Below are 19,347 nucleotides of genomic sequence, written 5' to 3'. Positions count from 1 at the left end.
AACAAGGGGCTTCACCGGTACAACCTGGACTCCACAGCCTGAGAGCGCATTGCCAGCGACTGTCATAAGACCTGAAAGCTGAAAGAATAAATGTGCATACACTTCCTAATACTGCTGTGGCTGCAGGGAGAAACGTGAGGAGAATGCCCATTGTGCTGCCTGCCTCCTCCCTCCACATGGTTAGGAAGGGTACTCTCCCAAGCATGGCTTCCAAAGATAATGTTTGGAGAGGCCGACATTCCGAAGATGAAGCAAGGACACCAAGCTCTTATGGAGTACTGTATTTAAAATGAACTTCTATGCTCAGTGTAGCACAGATGTACTCCATTTTAAGGGAGGCTAGGGGTACCTTTCTGCTCAGAGAGAAAGCAAGCCTCTGCCCCTGAGTTTGGTCATGCAGGGCTGCTGTCTCAATGTGGCACATGTGACATGTGGCAGCCTGGCCCAGACACAGCAGGACACTTTCTTCATGCTTATGTACTTGTTTCTCCTGATTTTAAAACAATGCATATTCATTATAAACCACACATGATCTCTCTTCCCAGACAGAACAGAAGCATTTTCACTATGCTGTATTTAATCACACACCCCAACCCCGCCACTGCCCTTATTCACCTTAAAGGCCCAGGATGACTTCACACTGGCAATCCCCTACTTCAGCCTCCTGAGGACTAAGATGACAGACACGCATTACTGAGCCCAGTTTTAGTCTTTTTCCAGCGGATCAGTAATTTAAAAAGCTAAGTAGTAAGCATGCTCCTTTAATCTCAGCCTTGGAGGCAGAGGCAGGCACATCTCTGAGAGTCAAAGACTAGCCTGATCTATATTGTAAGTCCCAGGCCAGTCTGGGCCACACAGTGAAACCATGCAGTCTGGCTCCCGTCTACCTACCTCCCAAAAATGTTTGATAAGACAAAGTCTTGTGTAGCCCAGGCTGGCCTTGAACTCATCCTGTAGCTGAGGCTGGACCTTGACTTCTGATTCTCTCGCCTCCATCTTCTAAGTGCTAGAAATTACAGGGCTGTGACACCAGGCCTGACCGATGTATCAATACCACACTTTCGCCGGGCGGTGGTGGCGCACGCCCTTAATCCCAGCACTCGGGAGGCAGAGGCAGGCGGATCTCTGTGAGTTCGAGACCAGCCTGGTCTACAAGAGCTAGTTCCAGGACAGGCTCCAAAGCCACAGAGAAACCCTGTCTCCAAAAACAAAAACAAAAACAAACAAAAAAGAAAACCAAAAAAAAACAATACCACACTTTCACTTTAAGGACAGCCCCTCCCTAGAGACAGGGTCTCTTTGTGTAACAGTCTTGGCTGTCCTGAAACAAGATTTTCATTATTTTTAAAAATTTGTGTGTTTAGGTATGGATACGCAGGTGCCCAAATAGGCCAGAGCCCTGGAAGGCCAAAGGCATTAGATTCCCCTGGAGCTGGAGTTACAAGCAGTTACAGTCAGGGATTGAATTTGGGTCCTCTGCAAGAGCAGTATGCACTCTGAACTGCTGAGCCATCTCCCCAGACCCCATATGCTTTTTTAAAAAATTTCTATCCAGATCCTTGGCCTATTTTAAAAATTAATTTTATGTATTTGAATGTTTTGCCTACATGCATGTCTGTGTACCATATTCGTGTCTGGTACCTGTAGAGGACAGAAGAGGCTTAAGATCCTCTGGAATTGGAGTTACAGACAGCTCTGAGCTGCCATGTGGATGCTGTGACTTGAATCAGGGTCCTCTGGAAGAGGAGCCATTGTTTTTAACTCTAGAGCCATCTCTCCAGCCACCTGATTCATTTGTTTTGTGTGTTCATGTTCATGTGTATACAAACACATGTTTATGAAGGCCAGAGGCGTTCTCTGGATGCTGTCCCTTAGGCTTCCCACTTTATTTTTTGAGACAGGGTCTCTCCTTGGGGCCTGAGACACACTGGGTAGGCCAGACTGGCTGGTCAGTGAGCTGAGAATCCACCCGTCTTTGTCTCCTCGGGGCTGGGATTACAAGCACATACCACCACATCTGGCTTTTTTATGTGGGTTCTGGGAGTCAAATTTATGTCCTCATGATAGCAAGCAAGCACTTACCATCCAAGCTTTCATTCTAATCCTCTTTACACATGTATGTGGTGCATACATACATGCATGCGTGTATGTAGAGCCCAGAGGTCAATAATGGGAATCTTGGCCTCTTCTCTACCTTATTCGTTTATAAAGACTTATTTCTTAATGGGTTGTGTATGTGTGTGTCTATGGGGGGCACACTGAGCACGCATGAGTTACCAACTGAGGCCAAAGGAACATCAGATTCCCTGGAGCTGGAATTACAGACTGTTGTCAACCACCTGATGTGGGTGCTGGGAAGCAAGTCCAGGTCCTCTGGGAGAGCAGTATGTGCTATTAATCACTGAGCCATTTCTCTAGCCCCGGTTTTTTTGTTTTTTTAAACTTGAAAAACTGCTTTTAACCGGGTGGTGATGGTGCACGCCTTTAATCCCAGCACTCGGGAGGCAGAGGCAGGCGGATCTCTGTGAGTTCGAGGCCAGCCAGGTCTATAAGAGCTAGTTCCAGGACAGGCTCCAAAGCTACAGAGAAACCTGTCTCGAAAAACAAAAACAAAAAAACAAAAACAAAAACAAAAAAAACCCAACCTGCTTTAATTACATTTTGTTTTATTTTTGTTTAGTGTGTTGGACTGGGTCTCTCTACCATGTGGGTTCTGGGATTAAACTCAGATCATCAGGCTTGGTAGCAGGCACTTGTACCCACAGAGCACCTAGCTAACCCTCTTTCAACATTCTTGATGGTACCAAAGGCTTGATTTGGATGGAGCCCACGAAGGGCCTTTAGCCAGCTAGAGCATGGCAAATATGGCTCTGGCAGGCCTTGCCTTTCTCCCCCATTCCCTCTGCCTTGCTAACAGCCATTAGATTCCTAAAGCTAGCCGCCAAGGTCCATTCCCTTATTTGGCCACTTTCTCCTCCTGAGGCTGACCACCAAGGTCCAGCTATCAAAGTATTGAAATCCAGCAATCAAAAGCCCCCTTTGGCTCACCTAATTAGCATGCCTAATTAAAATTAAACACCTCATCCTAACAAGGGGTTCCCCTTGTACCTTTATAAACTGCCACTTGCCTATGGGCCACATCTGTCCCCTCTCGTCCCAGAGGCAGTCCTTGGTCCTCCTCCCCACTGCTGGACAAATACCCCTTCCCCGACTCCCTCAGCCTTATCTCCTGTCTGTCTCCTATTCCCTGCCCTCTGTCCCTCTCCTTTGTGCTTGGTCTGGGGGGTCCTGGGCCGATTTCTTACAGCCTAATTTACTTTCCTTTGCTTGTCTACTTATGTAAGACCTTCATTTTTCTCTTTTTGCTTCGTTAAGTTCTTTGAAGCAGGCTTGAACCCATGTTCTCTCAGTCCCCGTGTGCACCCTCACGCCCTGCTAAGGAGGTGTCGTCTAACTCAAAGATTTACTTCTGCTATGTGTTGCAGAGTTTATTATTCACCTTCAGGTCATGACCACTGTGAGGCAAATCTGCAGGAGTGTGAGGCAGGAGGTCAAATTCACTCTTTCGTCTGAGGCCATTTCATTGTTCCCACATCATTCTTGGGCCAATAAGATAGCTCAGCAGGTAAAAGTTGCTTGCCACCAAGTCTGATAACCTGAGTTTTTGCTTTGTTTTGTTTGCTTATTTATTTATTTATTTACTTACTTACTTACTTACTTACTTATTTATTTAGGTGGCCAGATCTCACTATGTAACCTTGGCTGTCCTGGAACTCACTACATAGACCAGGCTAGCCTTGAATTCAGAGATTCATCTGCCTCTGCTTCCCGAGTACTGGGATCAAAGGCGTGCCGGAGTTTAATCCCTGGGACCCACATGGTACAAACAGAACTGACTCCCAAAAGTCATCCTCCTACTTCCATAGCATGGGCACAAGACACGCACATTTGTACATTTAACATGTGTACACATACATATGAAATACATGTAAAAATGCTTAAAAATCTACTTTTTTCCTTGAGACTTTTCTTGGCATTTTTGTCTCCTTTAAATTTTTATTTTTAAACTGGACATAATTGCTTTACATCTTTTTGTTTGTTTTTTTGTTTTGTTTTTTGAGACATGGTTTTTCTGTAGTTTTGAAGCCTGTCCTGGAACTAGTTCTTGTAGACCATGCTAGCCTTGAACTCGGAGATTCACCTGTCTCTGTCTCTCGAGTGCTGGAATTAAAAGGTGTGTGCTATCATCTTTAATTTATAATAGGCATTTTCCTGTTTCTAGTTTTACATGTTTCAAAAACCCACTTTGAGAGGAAAAGGGCAGTCTTGGAAATCTCTGCCAGGTTCAGGGCCCCTGGCCTCTAGCTGATTCTTGTCCACATAATTCTTACCCCCTGAAACACAGTTGGTACCCATCTATAACCTAGTACTTGGGAGGCAAAGGCAGGCAGATCTCTGTGAGTTCAAGGCCAGCCTGGTCTACAGGGTGAGTTCCAGGACAGCCAGGACTGCTACACAGAGAAATCCTCTCTCAAAAAATAAGAACAAAACAACAACAAATACAGAACTCACAAACCCAAGTGACAGTGACAACGGCATTCTCACCCTGGAGCACCTGCAGTGTCTCTGACATTTCTCCAGCCCTCCCATGAGAGCTGCACGCTCTCAGCACTGCAGCCTCACTCCTGGGGGACGGGCACACTGCTGCCTGGGCAGTCTTCTCTCCTGGCAGCCACTTCCAAGGCACAGAACCTGTAACTACCTGGCATCAAATCTGGGGCATGTGTGCAGCCAACCTGCAGGGTATCACCCCCACCCCACTTCCTGACACACCCATAAACCAGAAGTAATATTATCTTACCTGGAGACATTTGAAAAGAATTTTTTTTTGAATTTTGACTTATGTCACCTAAAACCAGACATTAAACATCTAGAAACCAGTGATGTTTTATAACTCAAACGCACTTTAATAGCTTTCTGGTTGTTTCTATACCAAATTTTCTGATCTTGTTTTTATTTTGGGTAAGAGTTAACTGCCAATAATGTTAAGAACTTTTCAGATATAAGGCTAGCCTGTGGTCTGTTGTGAAATATTTCTTTACACTGTGTGAAGATGTGTCACTGTGATTGGTTTAATAAAGAGCTGAATGGCCATTAATTAGGGAGGCAGAGATTAGGCAGGTCTTCTGGGAACAGAGAGGACTCAGAGAGGAAGAAAGGTAGAGACGCCAGTGAGTCGCCAGCCAAAGATGGAGGAAGCAGCATGAGCAGTAAGGAGAGACGAGGTAACGAACCACATGCCAGAACGTAGATTTTAAAATATGGGTAAATTTAAATTATAAGAACTAGTTAGGAACCAGTCTAAGCTAAGGCCAAGCACTCATAATTAATAATAAGTCTCCATGTCATTATTTGTGAGCTGAAAGTCCTGATGATAAAATTCTACGGTGGTTACTAATTAGATTTTTGGGTATTGTTACCTAAGGTTCATCTCCTAAGCTCTGGAGACCTAACACTGGTCTATCACCCCCTTATCAGCAAACTAAGTCATAAGCATGAGGCAACACAACTTAAAGGGAGACGAATGTGTGGCTGTGCTCATGACACTCTGGAGCCCTACCCTCAGGGACAGAAATGTTTTGATCATGGTCTATAAGAGGGAGCAGGACGGCAAGATAGCAGGAAGTGGAGGTAAATAGAACAAAGTGTTTCAAGTTCCCTTCTATGAAAGAGGGGACATGTGAACCTAGGTGAACATCTGGGTAGTGGCCAAGTCTGAAAAAATAATGGAGTCACTTGAGGAAATGTCAAAGGTTCTTTGTGTCTCTGACCCCTTTAAGGCCCTCCTTTCAGACTTAAGATGTTGGAGGAATATGGACTTTAGGAAATGTCCTATCTTCGGCAGGAAGAACAACATTGACAATACCCAAATGATCCATCTTTGGTGAGGCCAGAGAAATGGGCACTGCCAAACCTTCCTGGTAGGAATTTAACACCAGTGTAACCATTAAGATGGAATTTGGCAATCTCAGGGGCTGTTTCACAATGACGGATGACTTGACTAACACCTGACACCCACACCAGACCCTGCAAGAGCCATGACAGAGCCCCTACATGCTTCAAGAAGGCCAAGCAGATCTGGGGAGTCCTGCAGTACAGCTCACTACTTTTCTCAGATACCTGCTGAAGACAGTGCTCCCCCCACATTCCTCTGCAGGTCCAGCTCCTGGTTTCCTGGGGCACGGCAGTTAGGACTAAACTAACAAGGGGGCAGGAGTCCGCTCGTGAGCTGGAGCTTTGGAAATGGGCTCAGGTCATCGGGGTCGTACAGCAACTGTTGTATCCACTGAGCCATCTCCAGTTGGCTCACTATGTTGTTTTTTTATTTTGTTTTGTTTTTTAAGATAGGATCTTGAATGGGCAGTGGTGGCACACACCTTTAATCTTGGATCTCTGTGAGTTCGAGGCCAGCCTGGTTGACAGAGCAAGTTCCATGACAACTAGGGCAACACACAGAACAAAACAAACAAACAAACAACAAAAAAGGATAGGATCTCACTGTATTACCCAAGATGGCAATCCTCCTGCCTCAGCCTCTCAAATATTAGGAATACAATAGTGTGGCACCGTGCTCACCTGTTTTATTTATTTATTTATTTATTTATTTATATTTATTTATTTATTTTTGAGAGGGTTTCATTGTATAGCCCTTGGCTGTCCTAGAACTAGCTCTATAGAACAGGCTGGCCTTGAACTCACAGAGATGATCTACCTACCTTTGTCTCCAGAATGCTGGGATTAAAGGCGTGTGCCACCACTGCCTGGCTTTGTTTTGATTTCCAATGTGAGAAAACCATTCAGAAAGATTTTATCAACTTTGTCATAGAGTGCACAGTTCTGTTCTTTTTGGGTTTGATGAGATCAAAACAACTGATGTCCTGGGATAAAGAGAATGTGGGAAGGAGGGAGCAGTCACAGGTAAATAGGGCACTACTAGAAGAGATGACATCACCTGCTCTAGCCTAGAGGAAGTCTTCCACCAGAGCTGCTAATTCAGAGCACGTGTGGAGGCAGTGAGCTTGAGGCCAGCAGAGGCACATGGTCTCGAGTTGACAAGTTCACATGGGTCAGATCTGTGGTCACCTCCACACAGAACAGAAGTAAAACAAGGAGCAGCCAAAGGCCCAGGAGGAAGGCACCACAAGTTCCTCAGTAAAGACAGAAGTCTGGCCATGACAGGGAGTCAAGCACGACCGACTACCCATGAGAAGAGGCTGGGTGTGCAGGCAGGGCTATGCCTCCAAACAGTGAAGCACAGCAGAGGCAGGAGGCCTCAAGCACAGGCTGACTTCGGAGCGATCCATCAACACGACAGTCACAGCCGTCACAGGACATCAGGGTCACAGGCGAAATTATGCTAAGTACACTCCCAAGCAACCTATCTTCTCTCAGCTCAGTTTCTCCATCAACATAAGGAGAGATCTAGTTTGTGGGATTTTCTTGGGACTAGAGTAATCTACTGATGTGCCCAGACCAGTCTGTGTACGGCAGCGTGTATTAACCATCATGTCCTGAGTGACTGTCAAACCATTGTCCAGCTTGTTACACTCTGAAGTTGTTCTCATGATAAATCTTCAAAAGCGGTGATGGCCTGCAGTTGTTAAGGCATCGGACTCTGTTACTAGTGACTGTGGCCTTCCTACATAGAGCCTGTGCTCAGGTGCAAACATCAGGCATCATTCCAGCTTCCTTTTCTCTCACATCCTACATCTGTTCATCAGCAAAACCAACCACCCGCTGGCACCCCAGTCCACCCTTCACAGCCTCCCACCTACTCCTTCCCTCCAGCAGCCTTTCTCCATGGAGTCAATTAAGCTTAGAACACAATGGCATTCCCTGTTCAAACCCTCCCAGCACCTCCTATGTCCCTCAGAACAGACCTGAAGAGGCCAACCCATCCTTGACATCTGCTACCCCTCTCTCTCGTCTTTGCTTGCTGCCCAGTCACACTGACCTCAATGCTATCCGCTGAGTATCCCAAATGCATTCCTGCTGTGGAACCTTTGCAAGACAGTGGGGCCCCTTCTGGCACTCCCCAAAGAGACCCAGATAACACAAACAGTCCATTGCCTGTAACCCAGCTTCAATTCTTCCTGCCACTTACTGTTGGTGCCATCTCCCTGAACCTGAGCTCCGAGAGAATACGTGCCTTTCCACGTCTAGCTCATCACCACGTCTTGGATCCTGGAACAGGGAGGGCTTGGCATGAAACCCTCGCATGTAAAGTTGAGTTTGAGGAGAGCAGAAAGGACCCGGCCTGGTAGCTTTACCTTCTTCCCAGCTGTGGGACTGCTCTCCGCACTCTGCACAGGGCTCCTGTGGGGGCTTCGGTCGTCCTGGGGCACACACCTGCCCATGTACACACTGTAGTCCAGAAGCACCTTCTGCCGTACGCTGCCCACCAGCTCCTTCTGTTTTGGCTGGGACATCATCTCCTCCACACTGCCTTTGCTGCTGCTTCGGCTATGGGTCAGATGTCCCGAGGGACTGCTGTGTCTGCTGTGGGTGGGCAAAAGCCCTGGGGTAAGAAGTGACAGTTATTAATACAGATGGAAAAATGGCCAGGAATAAACTAAACGCTCATGGGTTAAATGGAAAAGCAGCTAAAATGCCAAAGATTTTTTAAAAAAATCTTTACCCTGAAAAACACCTTGTACTTTAACGACAGATGATTTTTAGAATAGTTTTTATTCTTCAAACTAACTTTGGAATAAGGGCAGCACAGTAGGCCAGGCGGCTACCTTTTTCTTTGCTCCCAGTGATCCTTTACGAAAACAGAAAACACAGGACCAATGTACCCTTCAGTCAGGGGGGACCATGAATGCTAACAGAGCACAGATTTGGGGGAGGGCATGCGTGGCGGTGGGGGGGTTAGGCAGGAAGCTAAAGAATTGTTCATCAACAGCTCAGGGCATTTAAAAAATGCCATCTTTCATTCAACAGATCACTTATCACGCATCTCTCTGGACCTATTCCATGCTAACCAGGAGAACAAGGCAGAATCCTTGCCCTTGAAGTAGGACATGTGGGAAGGCAGGTCACAACTGCCTGTAACAGGCATGGCCCAGAGCTGCTGATTTGGCACTGACATCCCACCGGGGACACCTGCACTGTCTTCTGAGGAAAGAGCTGCCACTGTACTTGCCCTGGCAGAACGCTCTAGAAAGAGAATAGCGTGTGAAGAGCAAAATTCAGGGAGGTCCCATGAAGAAGAGAAGGACTTTAGAAGAAAGCACAGTACAATCCAAATAAACTTTAGAGTTTAGTTAACAAATAAAAAAAATTGAAAAAGACAGCCTAGAACACTCTCCCCCATTCAAGAACAGGGAAGAAGAGAACCCAACTATGGCATGGTTATTGTGCCCTGCCATGGGACAGCTTCTTTGCTTGGGGTGGGACTCTAGATTTCATGGATAGCTCTTGGTAACACCACACTGGAACTGTGCGGGGAACTCATGGCGTCCCACTGTCTCCGGGATCACTTCTCCTGCAACCACTTCTAACTAAACTCGACCTGAGTGCTAGAAACTTGGGATCTCCGTCCTTGCTTGGGTCTCCTGAGCCAGAACCTGCACTGTGAGTAGCCAGTAAAATCTATGTCTCCAAGTGATAGCATCTCTGAGAGAGAGAGGACAGGCCTGAGTCAGCCAGCAGCAGTTCTTCAGTCATGTGGTATTTACAGAGGTTCCTGGCCATGGAGATTTAGCACCAGTGTCACCTTCACAGCCGATGACAAGCCAGCTGGGCAATGGCAGTGCATACATTAACTTCCAGCATTTTAGTCAAAGGCTCAGGGCGGGTAACCTTTCTGATAAGTGTGATACTCATGCACAAGGCAGACAGTCTGTAAATCATCCAGCAGGTGGGCAGTGGCTATGAACTACAGTACAGTCTTCACCCGTTGCCTTAAGTTCCATCTCAACTCACAGTGTTTTATGGTTACTCAGGCTAATCAAGGTACTGACAGTCTGATAGTGAAGGCTTGCTTGATTTCAGTGTGAGGCGGGTACCAAGGCCTTCCACACTCCTGGCTCTTATGTTGACTTTGTTGTGCTGTAAGTACAAGTCATTAAAAATAACCAAATGCAGCTGGGCGTGATGGCACACGCCTAAAGGTGGCAGAGGCGGGACTCTCATTATGGAGCTCTGGCTGGCCTGGGACTCACTATGTAGACTAGGTTAGCTTCAAACTCACAGAGATCCACCTGCCAGACTCCCTAGTCCTGAGATTAAAGGTGTGTACCACCAGGCTCTGCTCTTACCACTTTCTTCAGACAAGAGTCTCCTGTAGCTGCTTTTATGAGAGTACCAAGAAAAGACACTCCCAGGGTGCTGCCACGGGCTAACCACATATGCCCGCAAATGGACACCACGGGAAAGATGACAGCACATAGGGCGGCAGTGGCTACCGTAAAGGTACACTTGTCATGACGACACACTTGAGGCGGCAGAGAGTAATGAACTGAATAACTGAAGTGCCTTCCTGCCTGGCACATCCTCTTACACTTCCCACAAGCCCTTTAAACACATACACACTTTGCACAAACACTATTACCTGATTTACTTCCAGAAACACCAGGCTGCTTCTTGAGGTCTGACTTCAGCTTAGATGCCAGGATGAACCTCCTAAACCACTCTTCTTTTTCCCGGCCAGTTCTCCCAAAGAGATACAGTATCGGGTCTCTCTGGCTAGACTTCGTCCCCTCTTGAGGCTGGGGTGGCTTCTTAAGGTCTTCACTTGCCAGCTCTTTCTCAGCAGGTGGCTTCTCCTCATAAGTGTCCCTGTCCGTCTGAGCCTTGGACATAAAGTCATCTTGCCGACCAAGTTCAATGCAAATGGGGTACTTTTTATTCCAAATTCGTTTGCGAGCCAGACTTTTAGGTACAAGATAAATCTACGGAGAAAGACAAAGGATGATTTACATATGAAAGACTGTCTGCCTTGTGCATCAATATCACACATATCAGAAATGTTAGCCTTTCTGAGCCTTTGACTAAAATGATAGAAGTTAAATATCTCTTACCACTGTAACCCAACTGCTGAACGCAGAATAAATTTTTAGAAATGACTTATTATTCCTCAAAATTCTGAAGTGTACATATTTAAGAACTACACATGAACTATAAATATCTTTCATCGTTAGGCAGCAGTAACGGAGTGTGACATTTAAATGATTATTATCATATGGTCTTGGATACCAACTCAGTTAATGGCCCTAGATGAATATTAAGGTGAGGGAAAAAGTATCTCTCAGCCTAGACAGGAAGTGTAGGTCAATGCTGGGAATCAACTCAAGGATGAATCTACATAGCAACTACTTTCCATACTTCCATTACTGTGGAGGAACTTAAAGACCACTTACACTCGCTGCAAGAACAGAGAACCCATGTCTGTGTGTAATAAATGTATATTTTCCACAAGCATAGAGACAATACCTTATCCAAATGTGCTGGTGTGTGCACTATGTTTATATTTCACAGAGCCTTTTATCAACACCTGGCACCACAGCACATTTTAGACTAAAAAATCTAGTGGTGTTGGTGTTTCTCTCTCTCTCTCTCTCTCTCTCTCTCTCTCTCTCTCTCTCTCTCTCTCTCTCTCTTTCTCTCTCTCTCTTTCTCTCTCTCTCTCTCTCTCTCTCTCTCTCTCTCTCTCGTTTTTTAGGGTATATGTAGAGGTGGCAGGTTGAGACAGGATTCTAAAGATGTAATCCAACTCAGTCTGATCTCAAACTATATAGCCCAGGTGACATCATGGGGATCCTCCCGCTTTGGCCTCATGGGATTACAGGTTTGGGTCAGCATCCCTGGCCCCATAACTGGAATTCAATGTAAAAATTCTGAGTGTGGTGAGTTCTTGCTCCTGGAGGCGTGGTCCATGGAGCTGCAGCAGCAGAAGCTCACAGAAATCAGTGCTGCTGGCCCACACAGAGTGGCTGCATTTCAAGGGATGCCCAGTGATTCCCAGTTGCTGTCTGGGATGCTGTCCTATAGTATACTGCTCCTTAAACAACATCACAGGGTGGGTGAAGTACAGCAACCAAGATTCCAAATGCTTTTCATTCATTCAAGCTCTGCTTCGAGAATTACCCAGACTTACCTTGCTGTCTGTGAGGTCGTAGATTTTCTGGCTGATGTAGGTGACCTCTGGCTTTGTCTCATTGTAGCTCGCCCTCCTGGATATGTTTTTGTTGGGTTTTGAAAGCCTTAAGGTGCCACCCTCAAGCCGGACATAGACTGAGTGCGTCAACGTGGCGTGGTACGTTTCTGGATCATAGTTGTAAATCTCATTCATCCACCCCTGATGGAAAAACACCTTTATGAGTAAGAGTGAACAGTGTGCAGACAGCGAGTGTCCTGGATACCATGACTGAAACTCACAGTGCACAGTGCTAACTTCCCAATGCTCAGGGCTAAGGAGTACTCTGGTATGGTTTTGATAACAAAAAATTTGGGGAGGTAAAATGGTACTACCCACTATCCTAAATATATGATTCTTTTCTTAAAGTTGCCAAGCAAGGAGAAATTCAAGTCTTAATGTCATGGAGCAAGGCTCTTTGCCTAATCTCCTTGGGAATGAGCACTGGTCCTGCCTGGCTTTTTTCTATTTGTGACAATGTAGCCCAGGCTAGCCTAGAACTTGTGATCCAGTTTGAGTGCTATGATTACCGGTATGGGCCACTATGCCTGGCTCCCAGACGGGCACTGTCTTTAGATTACATTTATTCATTTGTTTATCATATGTGTGCCACAGTGCACCCATGGAGGTCAAAGACAACCTGCAGGCAAAGACAGGTCTTTCCTTCCACCATGTGGAACTTCGAATGAACTCTATCAAGCTTGGCAACAAGTACCCTTACCCACTAAGCCATTTTACCAGCACCTAGCATAGTTTTCTAAATGAGCCAAGCTTCTGCTGTGCTCAGCCCACTTGCCAACAATCTTGACATTCTGTAGACCGCCATTAACTCCTGAACCATTCCGAGACTCAGAAAACTTACTAGCCTATTTCAATGACATTTTACAGGTACCTCGTGGAGGCATACAGTGAAGATGAGTGAGGATCAGACAGCAAAGAAACAACCGGTGCAACCAGCGTGTCAGTTACCACAGTGGTGCTCCAGAGCTGGACCCAGTCTCGAATTGGTACAAATATAGTCATATGGTAGCTTGCTTTCATTTTTTCAAAGTTTTAAAGACGTATTTTAAGAATGTGTGATTTGCCTGCATGTATCTATCTATGTGCATGCTTGGTGCCTGAGGAGGTTGGAAAAAAGGGTCAAAGCCCCTGGAACTGGAGTCATGGGTGGTTGTGCACTACCATGTAGGTGCTGAGAACCAAACCTGAGTCCTCTGCAAGAACAATAAAAGTGCTTAGCTGCTGAACCATCACTCCAGCCTAGACTTTTTTGACTTTTATGTGTGTACATGTGTATGTCTGTACACACAAGTATGTGGGTATTCACAGAGGCCAGAAAAGTACAGTGGATCCTTCAGCTGGAGTTACAGGAAGCTGTGAAACGCTAGTGTGCTGGAGGAGCAGTAACTTAGCTCCTCCCCACCTCTCCAGGCCTCCACTCCCTTTCTTTGAGACAGGGTCTCATTAGGTTGCTCAGAGAACCTTGAACTTTTGATCCTCTAGCCTTGGCCTGAGTAGTGGGGGTTGCAGACCTGTGCCTCCAGACCTAGTTTTACATATGGATCTCAAAACTAACTTTACACATATTGCAGTGCACAGAACACAAAAAGCATAAAATGTAAGCAAGGTGCATCATATATACACATGAAAACAAGGAAACCCATCATTCTGTATGACAGCGTATGCTAACGAAACAGCACAGCAGTAGACAGCCTACACTAATCAGGACCATCGCTTAACACTCTGCCTGCCATAAAGTGTTCTCTGAGGTTTTGTGGATCACTGCAACCTCTTGAAAGGAAGGATCTCTATAAGGAAAGTTATATGTTGTCTTCTGGCTCACTTTGTAATGTGCAGATGAGTACTTAAAACACCTAGAACTGGGAATGCCATTTCCACAGTAAATATGTGAGTCTCTCAGCGGTGTTGACCCTAAAGCCTCAGAGAATGAGGACTCCTCAGAACCCCCTTCATATGTCCATCCATTATCACAACGTGTACCAATCTATACAGCAAGTAAAATGTTAGGGTTGATTACAAATATTTTTTAAAGTTTCTTTTTTTTTCTTTTTTCTTTTTTTGGTTTTTCGAGACAGGGTTTCTCTGCAGCTTTTTTAGAGCCTGTCCTGGAACTAGCTCTTGTAGACCAGGCTGGCCTCGAACTCACAGAGATCCGCTTGCCTCTGCCTCCCGAGTGCTAGGATTAAAGGCGTGCGCCACCACCGCCCGGCTCTTAAAGTTTATTTTTAAGATTTATTTATTTATTTATTTATTTATTTTTTTATGTGTATGAGCATTTTGGCTACATGCATGCCTGGTGCCCAAAGGGGGCACAAAACAGATGTGAACTTCCTTATGGGTACTAAGAACCAAACCAGGTCCTTTTGTGGTGATATTTTGTTTGTGCTTAAACAAATAAAGCTTGCATGGAAATCAGAGTGTAGAGATAGCCACTAGTTAGCCCTAGAGGCCAGGCAGTGGTGGCTTACACCTTTAATCCCAGCACTCGGGAGACAGAGGCAGGTAGATCTCTGTGAGTTCAAGAACACCCTGGGCTAAGTGAGACTGAATCAGTCTAAAAGGCAAACAGAGCCAAGTGGCAGTGGCTCACACCTTTATTCTCAGCACTAGGGAGGTGGAGATGGGAAGTGAAATGGCTGGGCAGAGAGAGAAATATAAGGCAGGACACAGGAGCTCAGGGTTCAGTCTGAGGAGTCACAGAGACAGGATCTTACCCATTTGGAGAGGTAAGAACTCCAGTGGCTGGTTGCTCTGCTTCTCCGATCTTTCGGCTCTTAGCCCCTAATATATGACTCTGGGTTTTTATTTATTAAGACTAACTAGGATTGCGTTACATCCTTTACAAAAACAATGCTCTTAACCACTGAGCTGGGCCATCTGTCCAGCCCCAGCAGTTGATACAAAGATTTTAAAAGTGTCCAGTGGCTGGGACATATCTATCTCAGTAGTAGAACACCAAAGAGTGAAGAATTGGGCCCTTATCATATTAGCCTATTAGAATATGAGTAAGAGGCATCATCATGAAAGGGCAGCCCCAGTACAAGGCAACAAACACCCTTAACTGTGTGAGAGGTGAAGCTTATGAACCAGTCACAAAGATTCACACAACTCAAGAGACTTGCTCTGCAAGAGCTGGAGTATTCATTCTCCTCTCTGAGTTACTGGCCACGAGCAGCACTTACTCCCAAGCACTGTATGAGCAAGCAGTGCTTACGGGAAGCAGTGCTCATGGGAACAGGATAGTCTAGCATCTGCAATGAACCAGCAATGATCCAAGAGGCACAAAGCAATCCCCAACACAGAAGGACCGAGAAGACTGACTGTCAGAGCATCAGCTGGGGTAGAAGTAACTGTACGAGGTGTAAAGTGTTCTTATATTCCATTGTTTGAAAAGTATGATGAAAGTATGGTTCAGCAGACTTAACCTCTGATAAACAAAGATTAGAAGTCGTTCACTCCCATCTGATGTATCTGGCTGCAATGGTTTACCATAAACCCCTGAAAAGAACGGTCTTCCACTAAGATCAGTATTAGGAGTCCTAGATGAAATCTGGTGCTTGTGACTGAGGCCAAGGTTTAATGTCAAGTTCCATGTGCTCTGCCACTGATTTACTCCTCCCAGAAGAACAATTTTTACTGTTTTCAACATTCAGGAGTATAGTTTCCTAGGAATGGTGCCTACAACTATCTAAATCTCAGCACCTCAGTACTAGCTAACGCCACTTGACTGACCATATGAATGAAGCCTGATTCAGAAAGTAGCTATGAGGATTAAATGAAGTCCTTAGAAGTCACAAGCAGAAGGGTTGGAGTTCCCCCTCCCCACACCAGCCCTTAAGTACAGTGTCCACTGCACTCCTGGGGACATCAAAGGAACAGCTGAGCAACTACTTGGTCACTGTCCTCAGGGGAGGAATAGAAGTGGAGGTGCATAACATTTCATGGAGTAAGAAAATAAGGAGCCCAGAGGGACAGGAACTGCTGCCGGATCACAGCAGATAGGCAACCCGGGAATGAAGTGGCCTCGCTCAGATCAAGATGCTGACCACACTCAACTCTGATCTGCTGCCCCCAGAGTCTACCCCGAGATACCCCAACACATTAAACCAGATCTCCCTTGCAAAACGCAATTTCCCAACACAAATCTAATCACCTTTTCCTACAATCAGTTCGCCAACATTCTCCCGGGACTTGACTAACTCCCTCGATAAGCTGCATGTGAAATTTCCAGACTTGAACAGTCAGATATGCAACCTTGAGAGCAGAACAAGAACCTAAGGCCCCACTCTGTCCCCCATGCAAACTGCTGGCCCCTACTCATTGGTCCTCACATTCTTCACCCTAAACTTACCAAGTAAGGTATTTCTCCAGCTCCATTTTGTTATGCAGCACGGGAGTGGACATAAAGACCTGTGACACACAGTTAGTGCCTCACTCCAAGAGCTGCCCTCTCTCCACTCACACTACTGAGATGTCAGACAAGCCTCGTTTCTTTCTGAACCTGGAACCGTTCTAATGGAGACAGTGTATGCCACTGGGACAATGACCTAGTCAGCAGGCTGCAGCTATCTGGCCTGCAGTCTGGTCCTGTGAGGGCATTTAGAAAAGGTTAGAGGTTTCTCTTCAATTCTCTGCTAGACTCAGAAGCCACGTTTGGCTGGCAGTGCAAACCATAACCCAGAGAGGGGCCCATTTAATTCTGGGAAAGATTAAAAGCTACAATTAACCTTTTGCAAAATAATGAAGTCTGGAGGAACTGTTGTGCTCACTCTCAATCACAGTGCCAGGGAGGTGTTCGAGGCCAGTGCTCCCCTGCATCCCCTGATGTTGAGCTGAGCAGAGGAAAGTGTTGATCCTCTGGCCCCAGGAAGCAATGAGAGTACTCTGCATGGTGCCTGGGCTGACACCAGAAACACCACAGCATGTTATTATCCTGCGGCTGCACTGGCACAGGGACTTGCTTGTCACTCAGATCCCTGCTCATCCCTTCATCTATCAAAAAAGAAGCCTTAGAGAGAAAAGGCTGACGCCAGGACCTGAGGCCACCACTGCTGACATCCACCTCTGAAATGAACTTCCTTTACCCACAAATGAAACAGACAGAACTCTGAACTAACTGGGTTAGCCCTCTTTTGATATATTGAAGCTTTAGAACCAGAGTCACCTATTAAAACAGCATCAAAGATCCTAGGGTTGGAGACTAGGGAAGAAAGAGTCTAATACACACTTTAGAACTTTGGTACAATTTTAATTTTACCCAACAAAGATAAAGCAAATCTACAGACACACAAAACTCATATGAGTGATAGCCTCAAGCAGTCAGCCAATATCTAAAATACATAATACTGAAAGACACGATAGAGAAAGAGAAGGGGGAATCCATTAGCAGAGGGAAATGCCAGCATCAATACTGTCCACATCCTTCAACCGACTGCTTCAAGGTCACCTTCACAGCCCACCACTGGAATCACTGGCGTCATGGCTAAGCCACAAACTGTGGGACACAGCCTTTATCCGAGCCTTTCTATCCTCCACAGGAACATCTCCCAAGCTCAGGTGAGTTTTTAATTATAATGCATTTTAAATTATAGCGCCCTGGCGGGATGTAATAGAGCAGGAGATAAGAAGCACTCAGATTAGGCAGACAAATTAAATGATCTCAGATGAACCACTGAGATAACTACGGTCCTATTTATGTTCATACGTAATAAACATCAGCTCTGGCTTGTTAATAATAGATCAGCAAACAAATAAGATGGTAGCCTCCAGCTTTCCAGATCGCCTGTCCTATCAGTCAAGCAATTTCTGAATATGCACCAACAATATTTACCTTCATTCATAATTCATATATAATAAATAAGAGAAGTAGAACAAAAGAGGACAAAATTCGCCCTTTTGCCAATTTTTGACTATAGTCATGCTACTGTCATACTAACTTTTTAAACTTTTAGTTTCATTTCTCTCGCTCTCCCTCCCCCTCGTGTGTGTGTGTGTGTGTGTGTGTGTGTGTGTTTGTGTGCGCGTGTATGGTATGTTTCAGAGGACCACTCTGGAACAGATTCTCTCCTTGTACTTTTTCTGTTCTTTGGATCTGAGGTCATCAGGCTTGTGTGGTTAGTGCTTTATGGATTGAGCTATTTCCTCAGCCCCTCCTCACACCATCTTTAGCTGACAACCTAAGGCACCACATATATTCTTAGACTGAAGCTTAGTGTTAGTACTAATAGATATAAACCTGTATTTCATGATCAAATAGATAATTTCTGATGTTTATAGCCAAAGGTCATATGATCATCTATGTGTCAACTATCACAAAGTTTTGCCACTTTTTTTAACCTAGAAAGAGGCAAAAATACAGATAAAAACAAAAAACTAACATTTTCTTTTTAATAACTGTATACCACTGAGAGAAGGTGAGGAACAACGCAGTGAGTTAAGAAGACTGGCCTGGGCTCCAACACCACACACACACACCTGCACCTGTGCACACACACTCAACACCTAATAGTCACACACTGAACACAAAACACTCACACACATACACTAAATGCACAACACATATACATACAACACACACACTGAACACACATGCAACACAACACACACATATCCTCAATACATACAACACACTCACATAATACAACACTCATACACAACATATACACATACTCAACACACATATAACACACATTCAACACACAACACACATACATTCAACACAGACACCACTCACACACACATGCCCTGGAACCACTTTGGGTAACAGCAAACTTGTCCTGGAAGGCTAACGACTGTACAGTAAGAACAGTCTTCAGAGGATTTTGTACTTTTCTTCTGAAGGGAAGAGGACAGGATTCACTTTAGACAGGGTCACTCTTAGCCCAGGCTGGCCTGCAACTATGTATTATTGGTGCTGTGGAATAATGCTCTTGTGCATAAATATTTGTCACCCACATTGGTTTAATAAAACCAGTAGCCAGGCAGGAAGTAGAGGTGAGACAAACAAACTAGGAGAATTCTGGGATGAGGAAAGGCAGAGATGAAGTTGCAAACCATCTCAGAGGAAGAAAGATGAGAATGCCTTACTGAGAAAAGGTATCAAGCAATTTGACAAAACATAGATAAGA

At 45.3% G+C, this 19,347-nt stretch overlaps 1 protein-coding gene across 3 annotated transcripts in view; it reads right to left on the bottom strand.

Moving 5' to 3' along the window:
* The window catches only part of Tex2 (testis expressed 2), a 110,587-nt gene that overhangs the window by 35,258 nt on the left and 55,982 nt on the right, over positions 1 to 19,347 (bottom strand). For all 3 annotated transcript variants that reach the window (XM_038325558.1, XM_038325560.1, XM_038325559.1), the window contains exons 3-5: positions 12,161 to 12,361; positions 10,616 to 10,955; positions 8,331 to 8,578 (exon numbers count right to left, since the gene is read on the bottom strand). In XM_038325558.1, the coding sequence (XP_038181486.1) occupies positions 8,331 to 8,578; positions 10,616 to 10,955; positions 12,161 to 12,361 (789 nt within the window). The remainder of the gene's footprint in view (positions 1 to 8,330; positions 8,579 to 10,615; positions 10,956 to 12,160; positions 12,362 to 19,347) is intronic.

This window comes from Arvicola amphibius, chromosome 4 (genome assembly GCF_903992535.2).
Source record: "Arvicola amphibius chromosome 4, mArvAmp1.2, whole genome shotgun sequence".
NCBI classification, from domain to species: domain Eukaryota; kingdom Metazoa; phylum Chordata; class Mammalia; order Rodentia; family Cricetidae; genus Arvicola; species Arvicola amphibius.
The sequence above is the reverse complement of the archived record's forward strand: the minus strand, read 5'-3'. Positions and strand labels throughout refer to the sequence as shown.